This window comes from Phoenix dactylifera, chromosome 1 (genome assembly GCF_009389715.1).
Source record: "Phoenix dactylifera cultivar Barhee BC4 chromosome 1, palm_55x_up_171113_PBpolish2nd_filt_p, whole genome shotgun sequence".
Taxonomy (NCBI): domain Eukaryota; kingdom Viridiplantae; phylum Streptophyta; class Magnoliopsida; order Arecales; family Arecaceae; genus Phoenix; species Phoenix dactylifera.
This window is the reverse complement of record NC_052392.1, coordinates 29,707,226-29,722,004: the sequence shown is the minus strand read 5'-3', so window position 1 is coordinate 29,722,004 and position 14,779 is coordinate 29,707,226. Positions and strand designations below refer to the sequence as shown.

The following is a 14,779-nucleotide window of genomic DNA, read 5'->3' as shown; positions in this document are numbered from 1 at the left end:
TTCCTTCTCCCCATCTTCTCTCTTTCCCTCTCCTTTGATCTCCATGTTTGTAATCGCAGGGAGAGCCTTATCCACAACCACGACCACCTCACGGTAGCAATGGAGGACTTTGATGCCTTCAATGCCGTGATCTCTAAGAAGATCCGCAAGCCCCCCATCCTCCGCCCTCCTGAAATCAAAACAGCAATAACATCAGCCACTGCAGCTCCTTCCATTTTCACTACCCTGCAACCCAAAAAACCCAAAGAAAAAGCTAAGCAGTAGGAGCGGAAGAGAAGACGCATGTGGTGAGAACAGGGAATGCCACTCGATTTTGCATGGGAAGGGGGGAGAGGGGCCGCGTGTATCTATAGCCATCCCATCATTATTAAGGACGACATGACATTCCGCCACCTCACGATCGGCTGTTGCCTTGGAGAGTGGGGAGGTGTGATCTAGGGCCTAGGGCAAGTACTGCTATGCCACTCCCACACCTCCTTTTGCTGCTTTCCTTCCTTTTAACAAAAAATATTTTTAGCTTGGTTTTTACCGGCTATTAGTACTAATCCCTGTAAACAACGGCGACACTGGAGGTAAACCGATCTAGTGCCCCCCAGTTTTGGCCAAAAACTCTGCAGATTGTGGGCCTGCGGGTTGCGGGCCTAAACGAATAATTCAGATTCGGGTTGGGTCGGATCGGGTCGTTGGGTAAACAATCCAAAATTGACCTCCAAAAAAAAGTGTTGGGTCAAGTTCGAAATGGGTCAAGATTCAGTAAATCTAGGCCCAACCTAAAAAATAGAACGAGTCCAATTTTAAGACCCGACTTGGCCCCGTGGGTCCTCCAATTCGGGTTGGATCTAAGCGAGTCGGGTCGGATTGGGTCACGAGTCAACTCGACCCATTTGCAGAAACTATCATAATAGAATAATATGTAATGTTAGGACTGAAAAATATTTTGATGTTTCTATAATATTTCTACTTCTTATGTGCAGTGTGATCACCACTTACTAATGAGATTGACAAGGAGATCTTGTATCTATTCATATTGAATCCAAGCATTAGGCAATAAGAGGATACATGATCAACCAATAGATGTTTTTAGTGTCAAAGCGCATGCATGGCAAAATTTGGAATGAGCAATAACAAAGAAAAATTTTCATGACAAACTTGCTAGTAAACCGACATATTTCCTGATGTTAGGTTCTAGCTATATCTGTTGATCCGACTGATCCAAATTTGTTTTGTTTTGGAGGCCAAAAGATGTTTAGGAGGTAAAGGGATTAAATATAAAAACTTAGTACCTTTCTAAATTTTGTATTGAGTTATGCATATTTTTTGCATTTAGAATTGCTGCAATGTCAATTTTATACTTTTTATATTTCTCAAGCAGGTCCAAGAATTCATCCAGTTCCAATCATAGCTCTCGGGGATACTTACACGGAGTAAGTTTGGTCCAGATACCAAAAATCCCGCCCATGCCAGGCATGTGAGTTGCCGGTATCTACTGGAATAAAAATAGCACCAGCCCTATCCCCTCAACTCTCTCTAGCTCCCTCTCGGTGCCTCTCCGTCTCCATGGTGAAAAAATTTTGCCACGCCCATGCCGGGCTAGTTGCAGAAATTTCAGCTTCTATTTTACTCCAAACCAATCGGCCACTATTTCCGGCGCATAGTCTACTCTAAAAAATGTAGCAAAATACAGAATATGTACATACATATATTTAGCCTTATATCAGTTATTTATTGAAAAATTTTTGTGTACTTAAACGTTCTTAAATACTTATATAGATATAGAAATTCTAAAAATATTTTTCAGAGAATCTTGAATGGCGGGAGTATGAATATTTAGTTTCATAGCGGTTATTCACTAAAAAAAAAAATATGACATAATTATATAGAACTAAGAAGTGAGAATATATCTCCCATGCCATTGGTCATTTTAGCATCAAAAAATGCGAGGAAAGCCCATCCTTTGGTTTTAATGATCTTAATTCCCTCTATAGGGTTTTTTCATGCCAACCGTATCAGTGGCATATCAGCACAGTACTAGCAAATTATGGCGTCCACTATTTGATGTGGGCGACAAGAAGCGGACTTATTCCGAGCCCCGCAGGATATTCCTGGGATTCGCTCTAGAATAAATAAATCGCGGGATATACGGAACCTCGCTCCCGTGCACGAGCAGCAGCCTTTTATTTTAGGCTTGGAAGGAACCCCAAGGGAGATGACGAGTGGGAGCCAGGCTCTCTGCAGCAAAACCTCTCTCACTACCCCTGTCTCCTCGTGCACCGCCCGATTCAATTTCCTTCGTCGGATCGCCAATCGTACTGTCCGGATGGCTTCCCCCGACCCCTCCGGCCCTCCCCCTTCCTCCAAGATGGACTCCGCCCCCGCCGCCACGGCGGCCGCCTCCTCCTCCGACGCCGGAGCCGGCGCATCCTCCGTGTCCGCCTCCTCCGCAATCGACTTCCTCCACCTCTGCCACCGCCTCAAGGTCGGTTCCTCTCTCTCTCTCTTGCTTATTGTTTTTTTTTTTTTTTGTAAATATATATCCATGGCAATGGAGGCACTTGGTTCCAGACGACGAAGAGGACGGGTTGGGTGCGCCGCGGGATAGGGGACCCGGAGTCGGTGGCGGACCACATGTACCGGATGGGCGTCATGGCCCTCATCGCCGGCGACATCCCCGGCGTAGATCGAGACAGGTTAGGGCTTATGATCGGAGCCCCCGCTACCCTTGTTCACGAATGTTGATGTTGTCGATGCTTTTATGGATTGTTATTTGGGAGTCACAATGTTCTTTTCTGGTTCAGGTGCGTTAAGATGGCAATCGTGCATGATATCGCTGAAGGTGGGGTGCTAGATCTTTAGTTTTGGGTAATTTTTCCTGTAATTCTTGGTTCTCTCTCTTTTTTTTTAAAAAAAATAACAAAACCTAATATACGGACAAAATTTAACTTTTAGGGTACTAATGCTGTTTGTTGTGGTGAGTTTTTTAATGATGTGAAATAAACTTCTATTTGTTTCCCTAATATCCTTTACAGTTCAATGAGTATAGTCTTCTTACTACGACTTTTGCTTGTGAAATGCCAATCTTTATGTCTTCATTGTTGTAAAACAAAAAAGGATAGGACGGTTAGGCGTCACTGACCCAACTAGGGATTATGTGTGTGTGATTTGACCATGCTATGATCCATTCCACTTCCTTGCTTGCTAATGTAATCTAGTTAGAAACATCAAAGATTGATGAAGTAGTGCTAATCACTTAAAAGAGAAATGGAATAAAGATAATGAGGAAGGGAGAAAATAACAGACAGTTAGCATGTCTTTCCTAAACTATTATACTGGGACTTTAGGTCGCAATTTATATATTGGATGTCTTACAACTTCAAAAGGAGTAGCTCTAAATATAATCACAGTATAAGAACAAGCATTTTCCGATCTGTGTAGGTTAGGATCAAGGTGTGGATCAATAAATTTAAGAATGTTTATGACTAGCTTTTGACTTGGTCTCAACTATCTCTAATTTAGTGATGCTTCATGGCTAAGTCAATTTGGGGCAAGTGAAGGCTTACCTCCAAAATGTTGATGTCCAATTGGCAGGTAAGAGGCTTGCTTTATTGGTTACAAAATCTAAGATCATGCATCCACAGAGGCACTTTCTAAAGTTCTTCTAAAATAAAGAGGGAACAAGATCTTTCCCAGTTTCATAAGAATATACTGTATAGGGCTATGAATCATATCCAGCAGATCAACCTGCTAGGATCAGTAATTCATCTGGACAAGACAATAAAAGAAGGAATTGTGGTTAATGTTACGATGAATTACGAGTTTGAATACTTGAACTTTTGCATTAGAGATTCAAACGGTAGGAATTTGTTCTTCCTACACATTGAGATGAGAGCATGATCAAAGCACTATGAGAACATTTGGAGGTATCACTAAATTCCAATTGTAGTCTATGTTCTTTATTTGCATCTGTATTTTTTCCCCGTATAATCTCAGATAACATGGGAAAACTTAAGCATAGAGTACAAGTTAAGGGGTTGACTGTATTAATTGGATTGAACAAATAAATACAAGGAAAGCTAACAAAACAAAAGAGAAGGGATTTTCACATCCATCCATCAAATCCTAAGAGCCAGTTATAATCTAATTTTTCAAAACTGATTTAGTGTACCATTGATTGTTGTTTATTTACTTATATGTTCTTTAAGTTATTGCTCTATCTTTAGTTGGTAGAAGAAATGAAGTTAAGAATATATAATATCTACTTACCGATGATTATACTTTGTTGAATCTGGTATTTCTAAAAGTTAAAAAGCAACTCTTTTCTCTATTTAAATTTTCCTTGCAAAAAAAAAATAATATTTTCGACATGAATCAAATGTGCCCTTAATTGTTGTTTGTTTACACATATCTTCTTCAAAGTTAAAGCTATGTGTCTTTAATTGGTAAAATAAATGAAGTGAAATATATATATATATATATATATTATCTACTGAATGACTATTATAAACTTGAATCTAGCATTCTAAAACTCAAGGCCGTCCTATTCTCTATTTTAACTTTTTTATGGCAAATTGCTTCATTAGCCATTGTTGGTGATATTGCTCCTTCTGATGGTGTGCCAAAGTTGGAAAAGAGTCGGAGAGAAAAAGAAGCACTGGAACATATGTGCAGCGTACTTGGTGGAGGATCTCGAGGTAAATGGATGTAACTATTAGATGTTTTCTCAAACATCTTTTTATTTTTGTAATTTGCAGAGATTTTATTTCTTGGGTTGATATTATACATGTATGTTCTATTAAGTTTTAATGATTTAAAATTGTTTTCTTAGAGATTTTCCAAGAGAAATGCCATCACCTGTGCAAGCATTAGCTCAGCCCATCAGGCCCTACTTGGCATTGCTTAACCTCAGTTTGATATGAATAATAATACCCAATACCATATTTATTTATTTGTTTATTTTCAAAGATTCTTCTGAATTTTAATGGCCTGCAAGAGGACAGCATTTTAGAGGTTTTTCTGTCTTTTCCCTTCATGCAAAAACCATTCTAATTGATCTAGCCAAATAGCTTGGAGCCTATAATGGTTGGAGTGTAGTTAAGATGTATAGTTAGATAAAAACTTCAGATTTAAACTTCCTTCTCATCTAATAGAATTGATAAACTTCACTTGTCCAAAAGATCATCATCTAACAACCATAGCAAACAAGACTAGTTGTGCAATAAAATGCTTGTTTACTAAGAAAATCATATGAAGTACAAGAAACAACAAAACGAGAAGTTGTTTAGTAATCCACTTGACTTTAAAAATAGCATTTTAGCAACATGGACTTTAGATATTGAATTTTAGCACCCATTGCCACTCTATGCACGTGCTTGTTATTGCTTCAAAAAAAAGTGCTTTTGCCACTTTTAAAGCAACAAAACTTTTTCGGAGAAGCAAGAAAACCTAGCTTCTGGCTTCTCTTCTTTTTTTGAAGCAGAAGCAACACTAGAGACATGCCGAAAATCAAATTCTAGTTCTTGTTCTTGAAGTTTAACTAAATTGATTCCTTACAATAGGTAAACATTTAGCAAGCGAAGCAACTACCATGCTAGTTTCCTTCTAGGTGGAATACGTTCCTGCATTACCACACTCATTATAGTGGTTAGAATTTGGTGACCATGCATGTCAAAAGATCATGCTAGACAAATTAATATTTGGTGGAAAGACTAACATCATAATGTTTATTAACCTCTATTTAATAATCTTAGAAGAACTAAATATAATGCTCTAAAAGTTATCTAGCACCTTATCGAACAAAAGCTTGCATGCTAGGATGGGCATGCCATCTCAAAAAAATGTCTTTTTTCTTAATTTCTTAAGATGCTTTATACAGGAAATTTGAAGATAACTTGGTCAAGAAATACTCGTATTTATTCATCATTTCTTTAAATGGGCTTCCTCTTTGAAGTGGTAATCCTCATACAGTCCTACTAGCTAAGGGATCAAATAGCAATGCCAACTTCGTCATGTTCATGGATTTGTAGGAGTTGCTAAATTTAATGCAAAAATAAAAACTATTTGGCAATGGATTTAAAGTACCGGTAAATATTTGTTTGGTGACCAGTAAGGCACCAGTATTGATATGCCTCGCATATATGTACCATACCGGCATATGTAGTACCTTATTTTTGTTCTACTTGCACTTGAAGGAATACTGCATGTTGGTATGGTGGCGTACTAAACTCTTCCGTACTCTATAATGTATTGACAAAATATTTGTTTGGATATTGGTATGGTACATGCAAAGCAGAGGAGAATCAAATGGTGAGTTATGCAAATTTAATAAAGTGTTGATAAGGTATGCCCTTTCCTAAAGACTAGTAAGTTAATACAATAGGTGGATGCTCACTGAATGAAAATACAAGGTCAAGATATGCTGATGAAACCCTTTGAGAATAACTAATAATCAAGGTTAGCTATTTCGGTAAGGGGGATGCCTACCAAAAATGATTGACCACTTTTTCATTATTGATTCTTAGGCTCTTGTCATTTAATACTTGTTACATGCATTGTGTGGAATTAATTGTCAAGAATCCTCCCTTGATAAGCAAGAAATGCAAGTTTGCTAAATAAGTAGACAAAAATCACCCAACAGTTGTGACATTATTGAAGATCAAGCATAATGTCATTCTCTTCATCATTCAAGAGAAAAGATTCACATCTTGGTGCATCATGACATGTCTTGCCTATATGATACCATTCCAACAAGAAACAATATGTGGGACACCCCTTGGACTTCAGTTCACTTATGAACTAGGATGTCTAGTGTAATGACCCAAGACCTTATCCAAAAGGGCTAGTCAGAAGATATTATTTAGATTTTTGATTTTGTATGCGTACACAAGATTTTCCAGCATATAACTAATGTCGGACTAAATCAAGGATTGCTGAACCGGTATCGGGTGCCGTACCGGTCGGGCACCTGGTCTGGTTCGGTACCGGGCCTGTACCGAGAGAAAACCAGCCGGAGCCGGAGAAGGAGAAGAGAAAGAAAGAGCGAGCGGGGGAGGGACGGAGAAGGAGAGGCTGCGGAGGCCGCGGGGGGCGGCGGAGGCCGCAGAAACAGGGGACGCAGTCACAGCCTTGGCCTCCGCAGCCCTTCATAGGCGTCCACGACGCTCCTCCCTCCCTCCCCCGCTCGCTCTCTGTTTTTCTTCGTCTTCTCCGGCTCCGATAGCAAACCGGTTTCAAAGCCGGAACTATACCGGTAGGCCATTCCGCATTTCTTGAACTAAATACATCTACATGGTTCCTCCCATTGTCCTAGTTAGTATAAATGGTCTTAGAGCGGACCTAGGCTGACCATATGCCAATCGTGGTGTTTGCGATTGGATTATACCCTCAATGTGGCGAAAGTGTCATGACTTAAATGGGGAGAGCATGTGAGGATATATGTAGACGTATATATGTCCCATATTAGTTGTGTGTTGAGAAGATTTAGGTACTTATATAGCATCAAAGAACCCAAACGATATCTTCTAGCTAGCCTTTTAGAATGAGATCTTGGGTCGTTACATCTAGATCATCTTAGTTGGTACCGGTTTGGATGGATTGGGACAGTTGTATCTTAACAATTAGGATGGAGTAGCATTTTAGGACACATTTTTTTATTTTTCCTCTTCATTCATGTTGTTAATAGTCGTTTAGGAATGGCTCGACCCATCCCAATATTGTATTGACGCAAAACCAAACCAGGACGACTATCGATATTGGGACTTTAGTACTAGCTCAAGAAGCATATTAATTGTATCAGTGCCTCTCTTGCTTGGGTAGTTAAGAGCAAAGCTTTAGATGTACATGGCCGTAGGTGTATCAGCCACCTTGCACATGTGCATTACACATGCAAAAATAAAAGGAAAAAAGACAATACCCTTTGCTTAGTCACAAATATTTAAGGAATTAACAAGTGCCATGCCACCCATGCTAGATAATGTTGTTGCCCGACATGGTTGGTGTTGCCATCATTGCCTGCCACTAGCTGATACCTAAAAACCTTGGTACAAGTAAGGTATCCAGTACATATTAGAAAAGTTAATGAAAATTTCAACCTTCTTAGTAGAGTTTAGATTCTTGCCTTAATCTTTCCGTCTTCTTATGCACAATAAGTTTTGCTTTCTTTTCTAAGGTTTTAAAAGGATAATTTATCCTACTATCCAAGGTCCGCCGTACTGGTACCGATCGGCATACTGGTGACGGCCTGGACCGGTACGAATCGGTTCCGTATCGGTCACGTACCGCCGTACCGGTCACGTACCGGTCCGTACCAATCACGTACCGGTCCGAACCGGTCCCCGTACCGGTTCTCCAACAATAAACCCCCGGTACCGGATTCCACGCTGATCCGGTACCGGCCCCAGGCCGGGCCGGTACGTACCGGCCCGTACGGCTGGTACGGACTGGTACAGCAGACCATGCTACTATCCTTCACTCTTTTTCTAGACTTACTCAATCTGGCCATGCAAAAAGCTCGGCAATCTTCAAGTTCATGATCATGAAGTTTATCGCATAGGCATGACACAACATCAACCTCTCCTAGCTTCTAATAATCCTTGCATTTTTTCTTCATGGATCAAACAATTTATGGAGGTGTCTTCTTATTCTTCCCAATATTGTATATCCACCCTTGCAAGATTCATTTGCCCAACACCTTGCTCCTTTTTTAAACTTATTAATTAGAGGTTCTTTTTTTTTAAGGGGGTGTTGTGCAAAAAAGGAATGGCCGTGGTGGAGACCACGACTCATGTTTTTCATAATCTAAACCAATCATGCTTTGGGAGTCGAACTTATTTCTTCCTTTCATTCATTTTTTCTTTCTTTTTGTTTTTTCATTTGGCCAATCTTTTTGCAGCTAAGGAAATTGGCGAGTTATGGATGGACTATGAAGAAAATTCTTCTCCAGAAGCGAAGGTTGTCAAGGATTTTGACAAGGTATTTTCCCCATATATCATCTAGAAGTGACTTTGGTTTTTCACTACGAGTGAATGTTGAGGCATATGACAAATAACAAGTTTTACATTAGTTATATTTTTAAGTTTGTAAATTCTCTAAGTAGATTATCATGAGTGTGTAATCTTCTCTACCAAGATCACTATTTGTGTAAGCATGTTAGCAGCTATTAGATGGACGATTAATTTTTATTATTTTTATTTCTGTGTCTCATGCACATATTTAATATCAATCTCCCTTACTCAATTCTTTGACCAGAATTCCTGTCATACATTAATTATGTTAGATATGTCCATCAAACATCTCTCTAAAACATCTTTTACTCCATAATATTTTTATAAAACCCCCTTTCATCTCCCTCCTATATCATAGGAACATATCTTCAATAAAATATAGTGCTAAAAAGCATGCATTAGATAATAGTTTTCCATTTTCAGATTGTGAGCTATAGTTCTAAGTTATGAAATCCTTTTTTGTAGAAATTCTAATCAGTACAATATTTTCTCCACCAACATTTCTGTGTTGCTTCCTACCAGAAGCACATGCAATTGATTGACCAAGACATGCATATCTACTTGAAAGGCGATCAAGCTGATTGAAATAGGCTCATATTTGGCTTGTTTTGAAATTAAGCTTGAATTACGCTCAATCAAGTAATAAATGAACCAAGCTCCTTCACAAACTTAAGGTTCAAAAGTATTTAACACCAAGCTTGATTAGACCTGATCAGGATCTACTAGATTACACCCCAACTCACTATAGATACCATTGCTGTGGCATGCCACTAACCCTTTACGTGGGCCGTCAGTGATCATGCTGTCATCACATTAGGGCCTCACCACAATATTGGCATAGGCATTCATTGCACAAACATTGCATCATTTTCACCATTATCCCACCACTCGATTATTGGTGATCATGCTGCTCTCACTTCCTATTCCGATGCCACTACCATATGCAGAGCATACATTTAACTAGTGCTTGGGTTGTTAAAAATGAATTGCCTGAATTTCAAAGTAGACAGCAAATTAAGGAACTTGAAATATTTGATGTACCTTTAGCTCAAAATTGAGAAAAAAAATAAATCTAAAAAATATAAATAATATACCTGTGTGGTAGAAAATTTCATAGAAATGAGTAGCAGCAATGGGTTTGCATTACTTCTACTTAGGTTGGGCAGGACTAAGAACTTGATAATATCAATATGGGTTGAGTCCAAGATGGGTCAAACCATGGTATGCTGTACTGATCGGTACCGATCGGTACCGGACGTACCGTACCCGTACCGATGGGTACCGGTATCGGTACACCAGTGTCGGTACGTCTGGCGTACTGTATATCGTACCGTACCGACGCTCGGTACGCCTATGCTAGTGCGGCACCGATACGGGGTTCGGTACCGGTACGGCGAACCTTTGGTCAAACTGGTTAAGCCTAAAACTTGAACCTAGTATAACTTCAAATAAATCATCCACTACAACCGCTGCCCAATCTCTTGGAAACAGGGGGTCTGCCTAACTTGACCCAATATCAAATAGGTTTGAGTTAAACCAAGTAATGAAAAAGCAACCAAAAGATAATAAATAAATGTTAGAATTATAAAAATTTATAACATTAGAAATCTAGGGAATTGACTTCAAAATAAAAAATAAAGATATCAAAATATAATTAGTTACGAATGTTTAATAAGGGAATATTAAATATAAGGGAAGTTATTGAGGGACAATTGATGATGAAGTAATAGATATAATAAAAATGTTTTACTAAATTTGTATCTAATATGCAGAAGATGTTAATTTGACCTTCTGCATATCTGAAAGCTGCAGTTTTCTATTTGGAAGAATGGAAAGAAATGGTGAATAATTGTCATGGTGTTCTCTTTCATCGGGCGAAATGTCATAAATTGTCCGTGTTTAATTTCAAACCTCGTTCAGTTTTCATTACTTTTTTTTTTTATTCCTTAGGTTGTAATTTACAGAATATAGATCAGCTTTGTACCCAATCCATAAGCCATAGAAGTAAGGATAACCTCACCTCGATCTCAACCTTGCATTTTCTGGCTCTAGCATCTGTTGCTTCCTTGCTGTTACATTTATTGTGCTCACTTTTGTTTGAGATGATTCCTTCCTTTACACTAGATAAAAGCTGAACATCTTCTCTGCCCTCTACCTGGGCATCACACCAGAGCAAAACCTGTAGCACAAAGTGAGGGAGGAATAAGAGACTTGTTGCCATCATCTCCTTGGCATGTTTTCATGTCCATCTGAACATGGTCAGGATCTAGTTGGACTGGGCTGAGAGAGCAACATTGTCAGCGTGGAGAAGAATCAAAACCAGGGAAGAGGAAGAGTACTTTGGCTGAGGGAGGAGATATCAACAAATGCAGAAATTGTAGAGGGAATTGAAGAAGTGAAAAGAGCAAATGGCAAATTAAAAATGCTAAGAGGCTATGTTTTTTCCCCAGATATATCGCTTTCTTTTGGGATTTTTTTTTTCTTTTTATTGGATGGCAAAGGGTTTATCTTTGTTGCCCATTTAATAGAGAAAAATGAAAATACGTCTGCGGAAGGTACATGAGAGAAGGGGTTCATTTAGATTACTATGATGTAGGCAAGTGTGGTATGGAAGATGCTGTATGATCTCCCAACTGATCGTGTGTTTGTGAGAGAAAAAGTGGCCCAAACTTTCCTTCAAGTTTTCGCTGGTGTTTTTTTTACTATTCCTATTGAGTTAGTTCACATACAGGAAGAAAATCTTTTCGATTCGTTCAAAGAATGCTTGTTCCTCTAACATGAACATATGTCCAGTTGAAAGAAATCGTTAATCTAAGTAAGAGGAAAAGGATAAAAAGATTTTCTTTCTGAATTCTTGTAACTTGTTTAAACTAATGAACTATTAATGTTTGCTTGAGTAGGTGGCAGAAAAATCCTGTGAAGTTTGAAATAGATCTTTCAGTTAAACCAGTTAGCTTGTTATTGTTAATAATTGTCTAGCATACATTGGAGAGCGCACATGTATAATTCATGTATGCACAATGAAAGTCCTTGTACTATATGTGACCTATTATGGTTCAATTCTTGCAGTTCTTTGCAATAGTGATTTGTAACCCATGTTGCACGATTATGAGTAGATAGTCATTTCATGTATTTGCTCTTCCATGATATGTGCCTAACCATTCTTCCTGGTAGGTTAATATGGCTTGATGTTTTGTGATCTATATATTTTAGTGCTATGAATACTCCATCCTCCTCTTTCTGTCCTATCAGTTCATATTATCATTGCAGCTGGCTGCTTTGGAGTCTAACAAGACTTTCTCTCTCTCTTTTTTTTTTGGGTCAGGTTGAGATGATACTTCAAGCTCTAGAATATGAAAAGGGTAAAGTTTCATATCAATCATTCTTGATTCTGTACATTTTGGACATTTTTTTTGTTCAAAAATATGCATGTTCACATTTTACTACATTAACATGTTAAAAGAAAGAAAAATAAATTAATTTATCTTATATTTACTGTAAGTTAATTAGGTGACATTATTAAAGACACCACGAAGGTGCAGGGCCGGTGTCAAGTTGAAAATTAATTGCAACAATACATGTAAGGAACAATATATAAGTGGCAGCAAATGTATGCGGGCCTCAACACGGAGAATGTCAAAAAAGGGTTCATAAGGCCAACTCAAATTAAGAACATAAGGTATGTTGGATGTTGTCACCCTTCATAATAATGATGAGGGTCATTTTAAGATGTTAATCCTCCTTTCCAAACCCAATGCCAAAACAGCTCCCTTTTCTTCTGAAAAAACATGTATCACCAAATTTGATAACTGAGACAGAATACTAATAATTATTCAACTATTGTCTGATTTGGTTGATGGCCTTCTATTTAACGATGATTGTAGCCTTTCTTTTTCCATTCATCTAAACAGTTTGTGGTATAATAATAAAAAACGGAGGCATAATCATTTCTAAATAGATCATGCTTAACCAAATTAGTCATTAGTTTAATGGTAGGGATTACTTTTTCCCTATTACTAAAATGAAATGCTACATGTCTTTTTAGAAAAACAAGAGGGCTGTTTTAGGATTCAGGAAAAGGAGACTAACATGTCTAAATCCTGGTTGAGGGGAGTGTGAAATATTGTTTCTTGCCGAAATTGTCTCAGTATATATTGACCTTCCAAGATTGAATCTGAATTCTTTGGTTATACTGCTGTGTTCAAGGAGCAGTGAGATTTTAGTAATGTGGATGCTCCATGCTAAAGAATCTTTGGGCTTAACTTTTTTTTGCAGAGCAAGGAATTAACTTGGACGAGTTTTTCCTGTCAACTGCAGGTATGTTTTTTGTGGCCTTCTAAAAAAACACGCCTATATGTTGTAGTTACCAAATAATTTAGAAATCTGATGTCAGCCAAAGGACCTGGGTTTGTTTGGTCAGATATTACAATGCAAGTTAATTATCAAGTAAGTAATCTATATAAAATTCAAGAAGGCAAAAGTTATGAAAGAATCTCTGTCTCTGAAAAACATGATGTGCCCCTGGAGGCTCCAACAACCTGTGATCAATATGCGCTGGACATGAGCCTAAGTCTACATGTGCTTTAATGCCAATATGCTTCCTAGCATATTGGTTTTTGTACAACCTGATAAACTATTGCTATATCAACCTTCAAAAAAAAAAAAAATCTCTTTTCATCATTTCTCTGTCTCAGTTAAGATCCCCATTGCTAGAATACGGATCAAGTCATAGCACCCACCAGCCACTTAAGCTTATGAAGTAAAACTCTTTAACAAACAAAATGCTTTTTTATCTCTAAACATTTTAGGGCTCTGCAGGCAAATTTCAGACTGACATTGGCAAGGCTTGGGCATCCGAGATTGCATCAAGAAGAAGAAAGGAAGAATAGCACAGAACTTGGGCATCACTGGAAAGGAGGATAGCCATTCTTAATGGAACATCGTGCCCAGATTTTTTTTTTTGACTATTTTTTTGCGTTCTCTTACACACCTCCACATATGCCTTATGTTAGGCTTGTCGGTGCACGTCCACTAAAAACTGAAGTGGACTAAGGAATTCCAAAGCTGCAGAACTCTTCAATGTGTTGTATTTTTGAAATTGACCCCGACAATGGATTGCTCGTGGATATGGCTTGGACGCCTTTTATAAACAGGAGCTGACATTTATTACCGTATGCTGGAGGGGGTATTCTTGTAGTGATTCAAGTTCAAATCCTCTCGATTCATATCTTCATTGAAAGGCTAACCTTTGGTATTCTAGTAATCATATTAAATAGCATAGCATTGACCTTTTTTGCTGATTCATGTTGGACATCGTATGAAGAATATCATTGGAACGTGTTAAAGAAATCATGTTCCCCGCGGTGATAATGAGCCCCCACTGTCTGGACAGAAGGCATTATTAACAAAAGACACATTCGAACGTCCCAGAATCTCATCGTAGGTATGAGAATTTTTATCCCAAGCAATTTTATCAATCGTGTCACTATGGAATATGGATTGGTTTCTTCATGCCTGATCCATTTGTTAACATGTAATTGGCAGGCCTGGGTACCTCACATTCCAGTCAAGTTAAAGCATTCATGCATTAGGGGGAGCCAGATATGCTAATACAAATTCAAGTGACAAGAAATCATACAGAATCTCTATACGTTATCAATAGAATTACTGGTTCATCCATTCAATTTGGTGTAGTGCGATGATTTGACATGCCAACCACTGTTTTGCTACCGTAAGTTACAGAGCCCGTAGCAGGCAGTACCCTCGAGTAATTCCTCTTGGCA

The 14,779-nt window shown here is 38.4% G+C and overlaps 1 protein-coding gene across 3 annotated transcripts; it reads left to right on the top strand.

Annotated features, from left to right (window-relative positions):
• Positions 1–2,132: 2,132 nt before the first annotated feature.
• On the top strand, positions 2,133–14,241 carry LOC103709799 (5'-deoxynucleotidase HDDC2). 3 transcript variants are annotated; one of them, XM_008795295.4, is made up of 8 exons: positions 2,133–2,476; positions 2,563–2,687; positions 2,796–2,833; positions 4,578–4,688; positions 8,885–8,964; positions 12,322–12,358; positions 13,272–13,313; positions 13,815–14,241. In XM_008795295.4, the coding sequence occupies exons 1-8, from the start codon at positions 2,207–2,209 to the stop codon at positions 13,883–13,885; spliced, it is 774 nt and encodes a 257-aa protein (XP_008793517.2). In that variant the 5' UTR covers positions 2,133–2,206; the 3' UTR covers positions 13,886–14,241. The 3 variants fall into 3 exon arrangements, with proteins under 3 accessions (XP_008793517.2, XP_008793520.2, XP_008793519.2); XM_008795298.4 differs by having other exon boundaries at positions 2,167–2,476; positions 13,805–14,241; XM_008795297.4 differs by lacking the exon at positions 13,272–13,313 and having other exon boundaries at positions 2,167–2,476.
• Positions 14,242–14,779: the final 538 nt, after the last annotated feature.

Excerpts from the sequence above, each read along its gene's own strand:
- LOC103709799 (XM_008795295.4), top strand. The coding sequence starts at position 2,207 with ATGACGAGTGGGAGCCAGGCTCTCTGCAGCAAAACCTCTCTCACTACC. Across the intron at positions 2,688-2,795 it reads CCCGGCGTAGATCGAGACAG|GTGCGTTAAGATGGCAATCG; the intron begins GTTAGGGCTTAT and ends TTTCTGGTTCAG. Across the intron at positions 2,834-4,577 it reads CGTGCATGATATCGCTGAAG|CCATTGTTGGTGATATTGCT; the intron begins GTGGGGTGCTAG and ends TTGCTTCATTAG.